General features: G+C 49.0%; 3 protein-coding genes across 3 annotated transcripts; all 3 read left to right on the forward strand.

The window, feature by feature from the left end:
• Positions 1-170: 170 nt before the first annotated feature.
• PpBr36_11027 (uncharacterized protein) lies at positions 171-1,730 on the forward strand (the record flags this gene model as incomplete). Its single annotated transcript, XM_029898133.1, has 2 exons — positions 171-293; positions 354-1,730. The coding sequence occupies 2 exons, from the start codon at positions 171-173 to the stop codon at positions 1,728-1,730; spliced, it is 1,500 nt and encodes a 499-aa protein (XP_029743614.1).
• Positions 1,731-3,407: 1,677 nt separating this feature from the next.
• On the forward strand, positions 3,408-3,727 carry PpBr36_11028 (uncharacterized protein; the record flags this gene model as incomplete). Its single annotated transcript, XM_029898134.1, has 2 exons — positions 3,408-3,548; positions 3,629-3,727. The coding sequence occupies 2 exons, from the start codon at positions 3,408-3,410 to the stop codon at positions 3,725-3,727; spliced, it is 240 nt and encodes a 79-aa protein (XP_029743607.1).
• Positions 3,728-14,218: 10,491 nt separating this feature from the next.
• On the forward strand, positions 14,219-15,246 carry PpBr36_11029 (uncharacterized protein; the record flags this gene model as incomplete). The annotated part of the gene is made up of 2 exons (XM_029898135.1): positions 14,219-14,305; positions 14,398-15,246. Exon 2 carries the CDS (start codon positions 14,866-14,868, stop codon positions 15,244-15,246), a length of 381 nt encoding a protein of 126 aa, XP_029743608.1. The 5' UTR covers positions 14,219-14,305; positions 14,398-14,865.
• Between the last annotated feature and the right edge of the window lie 3,231 nt (positions 15,247-18,477).

Consider the following 18,477-nt stretch of genomic DNA (forward strand, 5'->3'; position numbering starts at 1 on the left):
GCGGACCACTGTCTACAGAAATACTTAAAGGCCTCCATTTGCCCGCTCCTGTCGCGTGGACAGCATATGTGTTTGGCTTCTCACTCCATCTTTCTCAAGCCGTTGTCTCGATCTTATTGAGCTTTAATCTCTGTCTCCATTGCAAGACACTAGCCACAACTCTTTTTAAAATGGGGTGCGGCATGTCCATAGAAAATGGCTCTAAGGACTCGAAAAAAACTCCCACCGTTACAGAGGACCCAACCTTGTTACCTGTTCAAAAGCAGTCGGTACCCACGAAAGACGGCCTAGATGTGAATGCACAAGTACCGCAGCGGTCGTCAAGCAACAGCAACAAACCTTACACACTCTAGGTCTTCGACAAGGCGCCGCCGAAATACGAACCGAGCTCGTCGACCCTCCCATTAGGTTTCGATAACTTTCCGACCGGAGTCATAGTTATCCTCAATCTCCTCAAGGCGGCGGCCAAGCTGATCTACTGGGGTCACAAGGGTGCCTGGGCTGCTTTAAATGAGCGACATGGGCAGATATGGCTTGACTCGGCGTACACGCTGCGCCCAATCACCCATACGGCCATTCTTCTCTACGCCGCCGTTCGATTGCTGGTCGGGAGTGCGCTGGGTAGTAACATGATCTTCTACTTCACAACCTTTCCCAATCTCGAAACCGAGCAGCTATCTGCCCTAGAGCTTAATACGCTGAACGCTTTGATGAAAGTTTTTAACGCCAAAACCTTCCGGCTGGCCCGCCAGCTTGTTTGTGAGAACAGCATTGCACTGGCCGATCAAGGCTTGGAAGATTTCATCAACAATGACGCCAACTTTCTTGAGATGGATACGTCAGATGAGAAACTAGGCAAATTGCTGGCATTTACCAGAGAGAAAATGAAATTTTTTTGGCACGGATGGGATGGCAGCGACCTCGACTTCGGAAAACTACGATCGCTGTACAAAAAAGCACTAAAAGAATCGAAAAAACAGCGAATGCTACTCAATAATACTTCATTCATCTATCAGATGGCAGTCGACAGCTACAAGCGACAGCTCGAGTCGAACATGATCTTCCCGCTCACGTGCACCTTCATTCTGGGGACTCGGCTGGAAACAGCCGAGGTTGAGGCCATTCAAAAATGCCAAATCGAAGGCCGTGAAGTGTTACGTAAAGCGGTAAAAGAGGTGCATAGGAAGACGAAAGGATCCTCCTTGTGGAGAAGGCCCACCCAGCCCGAGCCCGACTCTGCGGCGGAGAACGCCGGGTCGGTGGCCAAGGAGCTGGAATTGGTGGGGCATCAGTTCTGTATTCAAGCCATCGTTTTCTGCGACCACCTGAACGATCAAGCCAAGGAGGCGTACAATAAAGTCGACAACTTCTTCCAAGGCGAGCCGGACGACATCAATGATGTCACCTACGTCTCCGAGGTGATGTTCCTGTGCTACTTCCTCAGCGCTATTTGGATCTTCAAGACCACCAACTCACACGACCCCCGCGTCGACGGCTGGGAGGAACTACAAGCCAAGCCCCAGTACAATCAGCAATGCATCGCGGACGAGAACCGTGTCATCTGGCTGCCCGGCCACAAACTCATCCGCTGGTTCGTGTTTGATATTGTGGATGAAGACGACGACGACGAAGATCAATTTTCCAATGACAAAACCCGTGCCCCCCGGCAAGACGAGATTGACTTCGCAAACGGCGTAAAGCTCGGAACTGTGCCCGATACGGCATCGTAGTCTGGTGGCAATGTGGAAGGGACCGCCCTTAATGGTCAGGGCCAGTAAGAATGACTCGTGGGAGCACCTGCGCCTGCGCTTGTCGTCCGGTGAACTAAATGCTGCTGCACACGTGGGTGGCGATGGGATGGGGAAGGGGGGGTTGGGGTTTGAAAGAGATGGAAGTATTTGGTAGGGGGTACACAATCCCGACATGATCCAGCTTATCGTGTAAAAGTAGGAGTCAGGGCTTAGGAAACCTGGCAGCTCATTCTTAATACGAGATGCAATTTTGTAGAAGGCGCACGACAAACCGCGAGCTACGATATCGAATCTATCGTAGCCGTTGATCATAGCCCTCGCATGCGTGGTGGTTCGCCCTTTGTGAGATAATCTGCCTGACACAACCCTATAATTAATCGTACAAAACCCATTTCTGCTTTCATTAAAAGCTCTTTTGCTCCTTAGCCATCTCCATGTCCTATCTTCTATGCTGTCCACCCCTTACCCGTAGACTGGAGATAGGAGCAACTGCTTCAACAACCCGTCAGTTGCGTCGAGGAATCAGCCATACCACTTGTCTTAAAGCTGCCTAAAGACGTATTGGTACCCGCGCCTTGAATGTTGCCCCCTTTTTGATCCATATAGTGGGCCTCGATAACGTCAAGTTTATGCAGCGCTGGGTTACGCACGCCGAAGCACCTGTGCTTTCCGAGCCGTATGTCCCCACCATATCCGTCTCTGGCGCCTTTGGATGAATTGTCTCGAGAAACAACTCAAGTGTTTGGCGAACTTGCTCAAAGTGGGCATGGATCCGCAAATGATAAAAAGGTTGGCTTTGAGAATGATAGAAAAGCAAGTGTAAGATTGGGGCTTTTTGTTACAACATAAATATCAAAAAAGAAAAGACTTACGACCAAACGTTTGCAGGGCATCCCAGGGAATGTCCGTTGAGGCTAATAATAGAAAAGCTAAATTATATCATTCCATCTCGGCACTGGCATAGGTCACATTTGAGAGCATCGGTTGAGGCTCGTGGCGGCCCAAGGAATCTTTCTCGTTTTTGAGAGATTTATTTCTTCCTTAAGCAATGTACAATGACCTTCAAGAACGTATTAATCAAAAAAGAATTTCAACCCAGTTCCATACCCCAGCTTGCACAGCCGTATTGGCAAACCATGGCAAATAAAGGCAAACCACCAACGACCTAGTCTGGCCTGAGCGGTTTCAAGACCCGGTCTTGGCTCCCACAACTGATTCGGCTCGAGCAATTCCAGGGAGAGGCCGGACGTGTTCCTATTGTCCCCGGCCTCCCGACATTACATTACCGTTTCTGTTTTCTTTCAAGCAGACTGCGACCCAAGACCAAAACTCCTCCCACCCGTTATCATCCCTGAGCTTTTGGGTGCAGTCTTTCTGGGTTGAGGGCGGTAAATTGCGGGCTTCTTGTCGTTTTTGCAACGGTCTCAGCAGGGGCGATCTGGCTAGCTTGGACGAAACCTATCGGACATGGTTGAAACCTAGACTTCCAGTCTCTTGATCTCGTCTCTTACGACTGACGTTCATTCCAAGTATAAATATCCAAGTTTCCCCTACTTTTATTTGGACTCTGACCACCTCAGCATCACCATCAAACCCGAATTCATTGATCAACCCAAATCACACGAGACAGCCACCATAAACCATACACGACAAAGGATGTCTTCGAACGAATTAGATGGCCCTGGCTGCGACAGATCTGGCGGGAGCTCATCGATATGGAACTCTATCCTGTCCCAAACCTCCGCCATCGGCATTTTGAAGCCCAACGTGGTCAACGATGTCTATCCAAACTCTTCGGTAAGGGTTCATGCTGCCCAATAATTCAGAAACTGCGAAACCGCAGTTCGGATACTCTTCTGATACGCTTTTTTGAACAGTCTAAGGGAGGCTTCTCGTCCTCTTCCTCCTCTCCGCCGAACCGCGGTGGCAGCAGCGGCGGTGGCACCACGTCTTCGGAATCGAAAAGCGGGCGTTAGGAGACAAATCGAAAAGAGGATCAAAGCTGGTGCACGATCCGGCTAGTCCTGCACGGTGCTGTGGATTGAGGGCTCGTTCAAGTTGTTGGTTTTTAGCACACAGTGGCTGCTCTCCACTTTCGCCTTTTAAGGGGCTTCACCTTTGACCTAAGCTCATTATACTCTTCATGACTTGATTATTCATGGAACCGCCTTATCTCGTTCTCAAAAGGGGTTTTCCGCTCGTTTTCGAGCAGACGGCTAGGAAAATATAAGTTGAACAAGTTTGCAATTCATATCAATCACTATAAAGGAAAAAGGATCAATCTGAACTTGTGAATCAAATCAGTTCAACTTCCACGCCCAGTTAGGATAGGATGAGTCCGAGTCCCAGTCAAAACCAGAATCATACCCGTATTCATCATCGGTTGTCTCCTCATCATCTTCCCATCCACTGTAATTGGGCTCTGTCAGCGGCCACTTGTCCAGCGCCAAACGCTGCTTATACGTCAGGGAGCAGGCAGCTTCGAAGGCTTCTCGGACCATCTTGCGTGCCCTGTACCCGAAAACTCGGCGATGCGACACTACGTAGTTGACCGCATTGTAGGCGATGGCTCGGTCCTGTGTTGACAGCGCCGGTAATGAAGCTGACGAAAATTGTAACGAGGATCCGTTTTTGAGTAGAAGGTAGACGAAGCGGAACACAGCGTTACGAGCTACTGCTTTGCTGCTCCTGTTCACTAGTCGTTCCTCAGGGTCATAGTCGTCTGACTCCACCTTTAGTAGCTTGATGTTGTCTCGGAGATTAAGGTCTTGAGAGGGGCCAAATCTTCCGTCTCTGTCGTCGAGCTCCATTTGATGTAAAGGTCGTCCGGTAGCATCCTCCCTGAGCAATTTTTGTACAGGGCAAGTTGGCTCTCTTCTGCATTATATTCAACCCGGACAGAACCATCAAAGTCTCTGGCAACTTCGAGGATCTTCGCAATCACCGCCGCGAGCTTTTTCAAAGTGCGTTCTTTATCTTTCTGCCATGTCTTCATCTTTTGAGCTACATCCTCAACAGCCGAGGGCTGAAAGAGGCCACCAGTGTGGTAAGCTCGCACAAGCTTCGTTGTTTGCGATGTCCAAAGTTGTGGCATAATATCTTGGATGAGTAAGGGCTTGTGGGCGACTCGAGTCTTAATCTCTAGGCATTGCTCTGACGGGATCGTTTCTCCCTCAACCACCACCTCCAGCTTCGATCCTGGCCATCTATATGACGCTGGCGATGCCGCCGGCGCCTCCGGCGATAGTTTTGACAGTTGCAACAAAGACAACTCGTGAGCAAGAGTGCTTCTTGCATCTCTTTCACCAACTGGAGAGACATAACCGTCCACTTCATATCTTACGAGAAACTTGAATCCACCAAACCAATACTGAGCAATCTTGTAATGCCCAGTGCTGCCCCGTATGCTGTTCGTAGTGTAGGCCTTCTCAAATTCGTGGCCGTGGCCCCGGAATTCGTTTGGTGCGACATATCGCCTGACCTCGTTTTCTTCACGGGAGAATAAAGCCGTCGTGCCGACGACCTCAATGTTGATTACGAAATCCTTAACTCCGTTGCCCCCGATGCCGGGTTCGACAAACGACAGCAGTTTCCGTATATTGTTCCGGTCAGTCACGAGATCAAATGATCGAAGGTCAACCAAGGGATTGGTAAGGAGCATGGAGCGAAAAAGAGGCTCGAGCGGGCTTTCGGGATGGCGGGCCAGATTCTGCGCCGCATAGAAGTAGCCGGTGTCCTTGTTCAGCCGGGTGGGCCCGGTAGGTGGTGACCATTTGGCGGGGCTACCCGGAACGGCTATGGTTGGCGTGGGACACTCGATCCAGTTGTAAGAGGCGAGTTGACTGAACTCAGTGATGCTAGCATCGAGAGGTAGGACCAGTGTTTCGAGGCTTGAGAAAGGGATCTTAGCAAGTAAGGCCATTATTGGAGTGTTATTAAGTCGGCGTGTCTCATGGGTATAGCAGGCGACAACGAATGCGTGGATACAGGATATCAAGTCAAACTTATGCCACATTTAATAGACAACACCCTGAGGGGTAGCTTTCTTTATCAGGCTCTTTTCGCTGTAACTTCACTACCTTTGTGCTTACTCTCCAATCACAGGTGCAGTTGGTCACTGCCACCGTGTGCATGTAATCTCGAATAGGAAACAAATGAGACGTGAAATTATCAAACAACCCGGCAAATAAGAGTGCGCACTTGCTTTCTGCCCCGCTAACAGAGCTCCTGCATTTGGAATGTTTAATGGCGGTGGCAAATGTTTACCAAACGCTTACACCTTTACAGATGCTGCCACCATGATTTAGTGGCCATGCAATACAGCCCCTGCATGTTATCAGGTCATTCTGAACCAGCTATCCTAATCCAAAACCGTCCATCTCCAGCCTAATAGGTTCTTTATTATGCAGGAGGCCCCCGATTGCCGTGGTACGCTATCCATGGGATGAGTGTTGGTAGAATGCGGCTAGTCTAAATTGAAGCGTCCAATCCCTCACGAACCACTTGCGATCCTCGAAAAGAGGGTCTGTGACGTGCTGGAGTAACGGCGTCAGTCATATCCTTCCACAAGTAAATGTCATAGTTCAAAGCCCTGACCAGAGAAAATGATATAAATTAGGTGTTTGCAATCAAACGATTAGTTAACCAGAGATCGTTGTCAAGAAAAGAATATAGTAATTCAAGCAGGGTGTAGCTTGTTGCCGGTCAGTTTTCACTTGTAAAGAGGGAGCAAGGGGGGAATATGGGAACGCGAATGTGGCGGCAGTGGGTACCACCGCCCAGTCGCGGAATAGAAATGTTCTACCGTGGTCTCAGAAAAACCAAGTGCTTGTGCTACCGGACGAATCACTGCTACGAGACTGCCACTCCAAAGGATAGCCGCCATCGCGATTTTGTGAGGGGATTATATTATTGGTGAATAAATGCAAGCCTCCCGCATAGCTTTCTCCCGTGTTTGAGTCCCGTGCGATTGAGGACAAGCAAATGGACTTTATCAACCGCTGGACGAAGCGATTTGCCCAGCGTGTTCCGACTGGTTGCACGTTCCGCGCAGCTATATGATCGGCCATTGCGGCCAAATCAGCGATCTGAGGCGGAAACCCTCGGGAATTTAAGTCCAATATGTATCGAACAACCACCCCCTCATCGCTTTCTGTGAAGCTTTGCAATTTGGGCCGACGGTCGGCCAAAGGAGTGGCCGTTTGTTCTGTCCTGCAAGGTTGATCGCGGCATTATAAATTGCAGCGATCTTCCAAATGCTAACTTTTCCCCGATCGAAGCTCGCTCAGAGCAAGAATGATTTGCGCATCGCGATTTGTTGATTTCATAGTGAAAAAAACGCATGTTGCAATTGAAAGACGGTGTTGGGCTGAAAAATGGCCGGGGTACTGTATATCCACGTTATACGATTTGCATTTTCGGTGTTTAAGCCATTGAATCACCGAACCGCAAACGTTAGTCACTGAAAAGATGGAATGAGTTCAGTTTAGAATGGGATCTCTTGAACAATTCGTCAAATCTAACTTTCCGAAGGCGAGACCAAAAGATTACACCCTACAAAGTGGTTATCTGTTGGATGAGAAACTCCAAGTGCACAGCAAGCCGTCAACTTTGGTTGGATTGCATGTGCCTTGCTCAACGAGCTAGCGCTCATCGTGTACCTTAGTACAGACGGGGCTGACTACATCAAAATTTGCTCGCATTCTCTTTGCGACCCCTTTTATTAGGTAGCAGTACCTGCGCCTGCCCGCCAGAAAAAAAGCAGCAATGCGGATCGAAACCTGGAGCTTGAGTGAAGACACGCCTCTGACTGGTGTTGAGAGGGGCCAAGTGATCTGGACAATGAGCGCAACGTGGCGGACCTTTCCCTCGTTTAATGGCGTAATCGTTATTTCTTGCCATTGAAGGCATTGGATGCAGATTTTGTATTAACAAAAAGACGTTTAGAACCAGCGTATCAAAACCGAAAAGGAGACCTTTATGATTTCCATATTAAGATTGCCAATTAGTGAAACTGCGCTGAAAGTCCAGTTCCCATACTGGCCTCCATGCTGGCTTCCATGCTGGGCCACCATCAAAGCGACCGCATTTGCCTCCTATTTTCTAAAGCATACCGGCAATCTCACGTATATGGTTAAGGGGAGAATAGGATTTGACAGCATAAATGGGTTTGACATGTACATGTCTGACACCGATAAGGGTTGGCGCAAGCTAAAGGAGGAGGGTGCGATATTATGATGGCAGCAGGCGAGTGCGTACGTCAAAATTTCAGAGTAGTTATCGGCACAACCGCAGGTGGCTGTGGCGGTCGATGTGTTTGCAGTCTAGAACTAGTACGATGTTGCATACCAGACCCTGGGAATCCCACACAGCTATATTCAGCTTGAAGCCCCTTTGATAAACGAGGCATTAGCAAGGGCATTCGCCTGTGTCTTCCAAATCGGAGCTGCCATCTTAAGCAGCTCGGAGCCGAAACTTTCGAGAATCTCTTCAGCAGTCCAACGATCCTCCTGCCATTCCACCCTCTCCTCCCCACTTTGAGTAGGAAAGGTCGCCAACCGCCATACCTCTCTCCACCATTCGATCGCTGACAGAGCTTCTAGTGAATCGCTCTGCACGTTCTTGGCAATAAGGTAGAATGATGACCGTTTCGCATGCCCAGCCGTGGGCTTGTGCAGCACAACGTCGGCGAATCGGGAGAAGGTATATAAAGTTTGGATTGATCTCCATGCCTCAACTTTGTGCATTAGGAAGATAATTGTACCGCCGGGCCTGAGACGCTTGAGGCCTAGAACGAGCTGCGACGCCGTCAAGCGCCTGGCTTCGGATTTTTCTCGGTATGGTGCCAGTTCCTGATTTCGGAGAACTTGGCCGTCGCAGAGGACCAAGTCGAACATCCTTTCGTCTATGAGGGGCCGCGACAGAAACTTGTCAGCTTCGGGATGGTCGGGCGGGACGTTTGCGATCCCCATGTCTGCCGCAAGCATCGTAATGTCTACAAAGTGCTTTTCCAATCGAGTTGTTTTCGGCAGCAAACATTTGTGGCCTCCATCAACCACAGGAAGACTAAAAGCTACAGCCTTCGCTTTCGGGTTATACTGTAGGGCTATGTTGAGAAACCCTCCGGGGGCCATGCACATATCGAGGATCCACGGGTCGTCTTTGCCGTTGGAAACGATCTTGAACACAGACACTGCATCTTGCAGTTGGCTGCCGATTTTTTGCATCAGGCTATAGAAAAATCTTGCGTTTTTTTCGCTTGGCTGATCTGCGCTTCTGCGTTGTCGCTGGAAAAACTGATCGCCTTCAGGGTTTCTCCACCCCTGGAATCCAGACTGTCAGTAACTACAGGCTCCAGCTAGTCGCTTCAGACGGGTTACTCACCTGTTCGCGAAGAGCATTAAGCTCCCTTAGCTCCGGAGAGTTCCTTGTCAAATAGGCAGTGACAGCATGCCACGGACCTGGGCATTTGTGATGATCGCCATCAGTGGCAACCAATTGTTTATTCTCATCCAGCTCTGGACGCTCTTTTGGTGTATTTTTGTCAGCCCTCCGCATTATAATGTAATCATGTTATATTTGAATCTGGATGCCGGTATTCAATTCTCGAAAAGACCAGCATACGCTCGGTTACTTATGTCTTTTCATGGGTTTGAAAGTTCTGAAACAGTGTGTGATACAGTGCCATTATTTCTGGCCCCGCATTGCATGCAAGCTGGTACTAAATTTCTGACGAAAAATACGGGCCACTTTCGAATCACAACATGAAAGTACCATATCAAAATTCTTTCAAGGTGCCACAAGAGGTCAATGTAATAGGTGGTGCTTGCGTAGTACTCGTCCGATCAGAACCAGAAGTGTCATGGAATTATCATCCATTCAGATGCTTGTATCGATTTGGCTCGCTCACCCATAACGAACTTAGGAGAGCCCTGCATAAACAGTTGTAGGACAATTTCTCCTGACCAATGGACAAACCAGACAGCTTCACACTGGAGATTCTCAATACGATCGAACCAGAAATGCTGTAATATTGATGGTCCCCAATCTGACAAGGAGCCATAAGGGACACGAAATAGAAGCCAAGTGATTAAGAGATCTCAATTATGTAGGGATCTCATAACTGTGAGGCGTAAGTCTCAATTTGTTCCCCAGAGAAACATTGGCCCTAACTGGACCGTTACGCGACGTTCCAAAGGACAGTGGTCGTATCCCTGGACCAGTTACTTTCGGCGCTTGACAAGCCCACAAAATGTCAAAACGTCGTTTTCTGGTTGCAGGACCTATGACCAGTAAATGTCACGTCACAAAGCAGGCCCAGCCGGAGTTTTATTATCGTTGACCAGTGAAAGAGCTATCAAAACGTTATCTCTATGCAGGAGGCCCTCCATTTTCGTGGCTTGGAACAACAGCGCAATCCGATTCGCGGGCTGGGCGGCAAAATGCGGGGTCCAGCGTCGCAAAGGGTCTGTCGTGGGGCTGGTAAACAGGCAGAATTTTCCCGTCCCGTTTTGCCTTCAAATCCGCTTTACTCCTTTGGGCTGCTTCCGTGATGTTCATACGTCATTTACCCCGGCATACATCCTTTCACCTGTTAAAAACACTCCCCTAGCATTCCGACCAATCAGAGCGCCTCGTGTGAAACAGCAGGAGCCAGGATGGGGTAGAAAACGCAGTCCCGAAGTCAACAACACTACGTAAACTTGGCCCTCAGCACCAGTCAACTTCAGGTTTTAAAGGTATAGGATGGACAAATAGCTGCCCTCGCTGTTGAGAACCAATTACGATGAGTCCGAGCCCCAACAAAATCAGCACCACGCCTTCGTCAGGGAGAAGGTAGCTTCAAAGGCTTCTCGGAACATTCTGCGTGCCTTATAGCCGAAGATGCAGCGATGACACAATGTAGCCCGCATTGTAGGCGACGGCTCGGTCTTATGTTGCCAGCGCCGGTAAGGAAGATGATGAGAATTGAGAAGAGGATCCGCCTTTGAGTAAAATGTAGACGAGGCAAAATGCAGCGTCACGGGCGCCAGTTTTGCTGCTTCTGGTCACAGGTAGTTGGTTAATTCGATGGTAGGTATTGGTATTTGTTGACTACATAAAACTACTATTGGTTGACGATGCCAAAAGAGCTGGTCTGACATGCACCCTCGAAATTCGCACGCGTGATGTTCAATGGAAGGTTAGCAGGGTAGTAATGCTAAGTGAAGGCGTGCGCGGGTTTGTAGCGTTAAGGTGGGATGTTGTTACCTATAATTAACTCAAGCGGCAAGGGTTGGCTACGTGAAGTGGCCCAAACACAGCTAGCTACCCTCTCCTTTCCCATCCAAGTCACCATACAACAAACGGACAAACGGACAAACGGACAAACGGACAAACGGACAAACGGACAAACGGACAAACGGACAAACGGACAAACGGACAAACGGACAAACGGACAAACGGACAAACGGAAGCTGCTTCTCCACTCCTCCATGAGACGGCACCCACCCATCTTTTTACTGTGTCAAGTCCGACCAGCATGTGCTGTCAGTTTATCTTATACTCTTCAATAAACGCTCATGCGTTGGGGCGACAACCAAGATGCGTTTATCTAAATTAGAATATTTTGCCAATTGGATCGTGACTACTATCAAATATACCCAAGCCTCGAACGGCCCCACACTATCACAACGATACAGGCCCGATTCTTGCCCCAACCGGAGTAACGTGATTTATCATCCTGTCATACAACCTCCCCCGCCGCCAACTTGCTTCTGGCAGCATCATTGCTACCTTCGATGTCACAAAATTTAACTTATGGTCACAAAATCTGTAATCACAAATCAATTTAACCGTTAATCTTCCAGTTTTCTTTTGGAAAAAGTTTAGCAATCCGCTCCTGAGTGTTAATTACGGCAATGCTTCGAATTCTGGGATTGACAAAATGACCTTCACTTGTGGCACTTGTTGGCGCGAGTTTCCCGCAGGCTGGAACTCCCGTGAGCAGCATATGAAAGCTATGGGTCACGAGCAACCGCAGTTCGAATGCAACGATTGTGATCGCTATTTCGCAACACAGCAAGCTGTGAACCAGCACATGGACGCCCTAGGTCATTGGGCTGAGTCGGATGAGTCGGAGTACGAATGCGATGATTGTTCCGATGCGTTCTCTGATGAAGAAAACCTCCGCGATCACGAGATTAGCGAGCACTTCTACTGTGACCTTCATGATCGGTATTTCCAAGACGAGAATAGCATCAAAAACGTACGTGCCACAATCTTTGAGGGTAAAACAGTTGGACTGACTATCGTTCACAGCACCTTCATGGTAGTGGTCATCGCAAAGTGGACCTAGCCTGCCCTTTCTGCAAAACGATGCGTACCAACGCAACAGGGTTGATCCATCACCTGGAGCGCGGATCCTGCCCAAACGCCCCCATTGACCGAGCAAAGCTCCACGATGAAATCCAACGCCGTGATCCCAACAGCATCCTTACCAACAAGCTTCTTACGTGGCAAGACACTGATACCTACGAGGCCACACAGAAGGCTTGGAACGCCGATTCCAACGGGTTCGATTGCTACATTTGCCACCGAAGCTTCAAGAAGCTCAAATCATTAAACCAACATCTCGAGTCACCAAAGCACCGGCAGGATATTTACCACTGTCCTAATCGCCACTGCAATAAAGAGTCTCCAACCCTTGCTGCGATTATTAACCATTTAGAAAGCGAGAGTTGCCAATTTATGCGCTTCGAGGTTGTTCAGCAAACTGCTCAGCGAATCATCACCCCGGGGCGAATGATAGCCTTTTGAAGAATTTTGTTCACATGTGGATTGCTGTTGTAATCTTTCCCCGTGTGTCAAAGGCATGATTTCGCTTGGGCTGAGGGTGAACAGCGTGTTAACTAGAATCTCTGGAAGCTGAATCTATCTCAGTAAGCTCTTTACGGTACTACCATGGCTTTGTATTACATATTCTTATCCACGACAACCTCCGTAACGCCCATAAGAATCTTCACATGTGAAAATTCAATGTGATAAACTTAAATCCTTACCGCTGTTGCGCGATTTGAACAAGCTTCGCTTAATTTTCTGTGAGCGCTTGCTGGAAGATTTTGCCGTACAAAGTGGTTAGCATATGACATTTTCAGCATTGCTAACTGCCGTTCATATGATTTTCGCTGCAAACGTGGTGTCGCGGACGCTTGCCCCACCATTTCCCCATCCCCCGCCCAAAAAACCCACTAATCAAAATACGATGTTAAGACCTGCAAGCCCGGAGGTTACCGCCTCTTGCCCCACAAATCCCTCAATGGAACTCTCGACTGTGTTGCCTCGCTGGTGCGACCGTGCCGATGATTCGATCACTTCTGATAGGGAAGAAAGGTATTATTGATGGAATGTTTGAAAATGGCGGATAGCAGTGATTTCAGCTTCTTGACGCTGAGGTTATGTTTTCGTGCAGGCACTAAGCAGTACTTCCGCCTTGCTCTGTTGTGGAAGGGTTGGTCGTCGCTGTGCTGCTCGTTTTGGGAATACCGCTCTGCACCCGACCTCAAAAAAGAGAAACTGGGATTCTTCAGAGGATAATTGTACGTAATCATTAAGAGGCCCTGTCACGCAATACGCAATCCGATGTTCGACATTGCTCCAGATTTCACAACCACGAATTCATCCGCCCAATCACAGTTCCAGCTGATGCAGCCATGGCTCCTCCTACGACCTGGACCGCTCCAAACACTGTCGCTGCTCCGTAACCCCCCATCGCTGCGCTTTGACAAGTGGCGAAGAGTGAAGGCGCAACCACGCTGCCTAAACTACTTTGCGTAGCAGCAGCAATACTCCTTATGCACGAAAAAGGCTTTCATTAGCTGACCTGCCTGCCGAGCGTGCACAAAGCCCTCTGCCTTCGACCAACCAGCCTTAGCATTGATGTTGCCGCATCGGTCATCGTTCCCTGGGAAGTAGACGAGGTAGATTGCTAAGGAGCCCGCAGCAGGCCGCAAATGGCGGCCCGCCGCACTGTCAAGGCGGGGCGATGTGGCAGTCCAGTTCGGTTATACGGCCTTTCTCCGGCGCTGTTGGTGATTGCAGTTTTCCAACGCTACTCCGGAGATAACGTGCACCCCTGCCCATGGTGTGCTAAGGGAAAAAAGAAGGATCTCTTGCGTGTATCACGCGCAGCTGATGGCCAAGAGCATCTTCCTGGCTCGATAAGGGTTATTGGTTCCCTGGTTATCAGGCAGTTTGGGCACCATCATAACATCCAGAAGCGTTTGGTCGCGAATGTAGTGTAACGGAGAGGGCATGTAAACAACCCAACCCCGCCCTTGGGGAAGTGGGCATAAAAGGAGACAGCCACAACTGACACGATCACCACAGCGAACCATCGCCGCCTCCTCAAACTTATCCCAGCTTTTGGCCATCTTACCAAACTGACTTCGCAAATTTCATTTGTGTAAGGTCATCGCCCAACGGATAAGATGGCGAAAAAGAAAAGATCTGCTGCTGCCAAAGACTGTCTTGAAGAAGTTAACGCGCAACTCCTTGAGAAGGCCGATACACGACCTGTATCATCGTGAGTGGTCCACAGTTTTCCCACAGAAGTCCTGAAACTAAGATTAAAATAAGGCCATATGCAACCTCCATCATCAATCTGAAGTTGGAAAACACTGTACTCAAAGTTCCGAGCTCCTTCCTTCAAAAGTCCCCAAAGTTGAAAGATCCCTCTCCATGGAGTAACACCATTGCGCTCGATATTTCCGAAGAAGTTGGTCATGTTCTCGTTCATTACCTCATTACCTACACATACCAGAGTTTGGAACCAAAGGGATCGACCCCTGACGAGAAGATCGATTCGGAGCTTGCGACAAGCATCCAAGTCTACGTTATGGCTCGAGAATACGAGCTGACTACCCTGGAGGAGCTTGCTAAAGTAGAGTTCGAAAAGATTGGAAAGGGACTGCCTTTCACTGCGGTTTTGAAGGTTATGCGGTATGCATATCCAAATCCACGGATAGATGATACATGGTTCTACAGCTATGTAGTGGCCGGTCTCGAACCGCTTCTCAAAGGTCCTTCAAGACTGGCAAATAGTGTGTAGAAAGCCGAGCTCGAAACGTTGCCAATCATGGAATTGCTATTCAAAATCACCGTCGATCTAGTTTGCAGCAATGAGGCGCTATCCAAGTATGACGCGAGCCCCCTACATGGGGCTGTCGAGGAGACCGCCGGGACACCACTGCCCAAAATCGAATCACCTTCAGAAGCAGCGCTTTGCCAGCCGGCATCAACTCAGTCAGGTCAGGAAGTCGAATCGGAGTCCCATGAATGCGAGCCGACGCCGAGGTCCGGTCTGGAGCCCGAAATAGTGCCTGAACCTGCGCCTGAACCTGCGCCTGAACCTGCGCCTCAGCCTGAGAATCCGATCCAGGAGAATGACTGGAACCCGACCGGTCACTGCCATGGTAGTCACGATTGCCAGGGAGATATTGACCCCTTTGACGAATGATACCTTGCTATCGTCTGCCGCATCGCTTGCCATTGTAGTTTTCCCTTCTTGGCTTGCTGTTGTATCTCTAGGTAAGGATGGTACACATCCATGCTACTGCTGGTGAAGACTTCTTGTCCTTTCAACAAGAGCGCATACCCGTGCCGTCAGGATGGCATGCATATAAAGATAACTTTAGTGGAGCAATAGGATGCATTTACACTTATGCATGTTTGCTTATCCATCTACGGCTAGTGGAAGCTTAGCGCTCGGCTCAAGATTCGAAGGCCATGCCACACTTTGCCGAGCATGGCGGCTTTTCTTTTCTTCCGAACTTTCAGGTCGCGAAAACTCACCCCTCTTCTTCCCATTCCATTTTAGGGACGTGCAGTTCCCTGGCCGTCACACTTATGTCTGAAACTTGGTACCCACAACAATGCGACCTTATAGATAGGCGCGTGGTTTATTCCCCCCAACATGGTAGATTATCATGTGTTCGGCCGAACGATTTAGTTTGTTCTCAAACGGCCGTATGCTCCACAATCATCTGCAGACCAAAACGGGTATTTGTTGATGTTTCATATCCAACCTGCTTTCGTTCGCTATAATACGTCTACTTTACTTCGCACATCAAATCTCATAACTGCAGAATTTTGTATTCCCGCGGCAACGTCCAAGGGGTATGTAATGATGAGGATCCATGAAGAGATAAATTCCGGATAACGAGTAGGTAAAGCGTGCAAAAGGCGGAGAGAAAAAGATTCCAAAGCATTCCACAGGCGGATCAGGCACAAATGTGATGGTCTCCACGAAAACTGAGCATTTGATAGCTTGGGGTGCAGGGATTCTCGTAATCCGGCACGTTCAGCCCGGGTTTAGTTTAGCATAGCACCAGATAGAGATGGGTTTTATGGCACCTGGTATGAAATAGCTAGCACTGCTTTATTAACACCTGATCCTGTCTGGGTGTTGACTTACCCCCGGCAAGATCCCCTACGAAATATGTTGGAATGTCGAGCTTCAGCAGATGGTCGCCGACCGTTCCAGAACACTGTTGGGGAGTATATGTCAACCCTGCAACATAAAAGGATTAAACCCGTCTATTACACTACTGGGGTATCATGTATTGCAGCCGACGAATCGCGCTGTTTCACATGCTGCGATAGGAAAGTATAAACATTTTTCTAGGCCGGAAAACATTGCCCAAACGCCTGATCTGGTGTCTCGGGTGAAAATCTCTGGGAGGTTTTATGGTATCGGCCCGCGTCGGAACCGCGTCCTGTGGTAGATTAGTGGATATAACCTTGTCAAACTCCTGGAAACTAAGCCTAGGTTTGTGATAGGTGATTGGCTCTGGCTCCGTCACAGTTTTCACTGCGATTTTGGCCTGGAGAGATTGTTTGGTAGAGGTGTGCGAGGGACATGCCATAAGAAGTACATCCCGGCTTTTCTAGGTCAGGATGGGCGTACGAGGAGTCAGGGGAACAACAATCCCTCTGTCCTCTTCAGGTTCTACAGAAATATCCGATACTCCGTATGGCTTTCTCAAGGGCGGTTTTGTGCAGATTCAATTCGCCTGAGCAGGGTTAAAGTGCAAAACATTTTACTGGTTAGAACTCCGAGTACCATCCCTATCAGCCCGATCACATCGCAGAATGCCCTGCTAGTCTAACCTCGGTCACCTGACTTCCCTGTCGACTTGATGGATTTGCCCTCTCTGCCTTCTATCTTTGTTTGTTCGGTACCAGATGGGCCAACGGAGATTGAGGTGGCTCCAAAAGTAGTGCTCTTTAGAAATTAATCATTATAACACCGTTAACCTCCGTGTTAAAAAGCATGTTTGCCTCTCGCATACCCTTGTGTGCGACTCCCAGTTGATGAATTGCGCGTAACGACTGCATCGCCTTCCCTTTAAACTGTCCCTGCCCGCCACCCACCACCCCTGTCACATTAAATTCACATTCGCCCTACAACAAAAATGTTATTTGTATTATATAAACTTGGTGACTATAGTAGTATACCCTGTATCTCAACATGAGGTCGACGATTCCGAGGAAAACGGGCATATATGTACCTTGCATGGGTTGCAAACGTTCGTAAACCGCCGCCTCGTGCTTAAAGTTTTTGATAAATGCCTCAACCGTGCCTTTGCTGATAAAAGTGTAACCGAACTTAAACGGGTTTGTTTTAAACAATACGCCGCGTAAACCTCCCTGCCCTAACGGCGTGATCCCGTCGTTTAAAAACCGTTTCAACTGCTCGAAAATACATCGAGGAATTTAGCGTGATTTATTGGATGGCGGATATAGCTGCCGATCGGGCCACGATCGTGGTCTTATGACGAGTTAGGTTTCCTGTTATGTAGTGCCATGTTAGGGCATCTTGCGTCGAGAAATCCGCCTTTGAAGAGACCCAACAGGCACTTTTGGGTAGGGCTTGTCTTGCTTTTTGCTTCCTCCTCCACCCCCACCTCCGCCCCCGCCCCGCGGCCGTCGGGCTAGAATCCACTCAATACGTCGAATTCCCTGATCTCCCCGACCTTGGCGTATTGGCCGTTCAGCTGAACTCGGCGTCTCTGGAAAATCCCGGGCTGATTTGTCGTATGATAATTCTCCTGGCTCTCTATATTCAGCTTCCTTATTGGGTTCATCTCCCACAAGCCGACGTCTTTTTTTATGAAGATACGAAAATCAATTAACACCTTTGTACGTTGCGGGTTGGTAGCCGGGTAAGTTGCTTGGCGCGTGTCGGTCGTCCTCCGGAATCGATCCTAACGTCGTCTCGAAATCTTCCGCCCACGTTTTGAGTTTTTCAGTAGCCTGGTGGCGTTTGTCCTGTTAGCGCAATCGTAGTTCACCTGGCAAACCCAGCGCCATAAAATTCAAGGCCAAATATTGACCGACTGCTGTGCACAAATAAAAATAACTCGGATGGGCTAACATTTCAGCATCGGGCTTTGCAAGGTGATAAAAAGCGTTTCAGGCTCGGACCAGTAGATTTTGAGAAACATAATCGCCTCACCCGCCGTTAAAAAACCATATTCAAGTCCCCATTCAATTATGTAGTGGTACGTTTGCGTAATGGCGGCTGCAGTCAGCCTCTCGGCGTGATACTGGAAACGTGCGTCTGAGTCCATCGACGTCGGGATGGTCTTCCGGTTGACCACTTCCTTGTATATATTCATCGGACGTAGAACAAGACGGAGGGGCGGCGCGGTTAGCTTGTGGGGCGGTCTGTACTAGGAGATGTAGA

This window comes from Pyricularia pennisetigena, assembly GCF_004337985.1.
Source record: "Pyricularia pennisetigena strain Br36 chromosome Unknown Pyricularia_pennisetigena_Br36_Scf_12, whole genome shotgun sequence".
Taxonomy (NCBI): domain Eukaryota; kingdom Fungi; phylum Ascomycota; class Sordariomycetes; order Magnaporthales; family Pyriculariaceae; genus Pyricularia; species Pyricularia pennisetigena.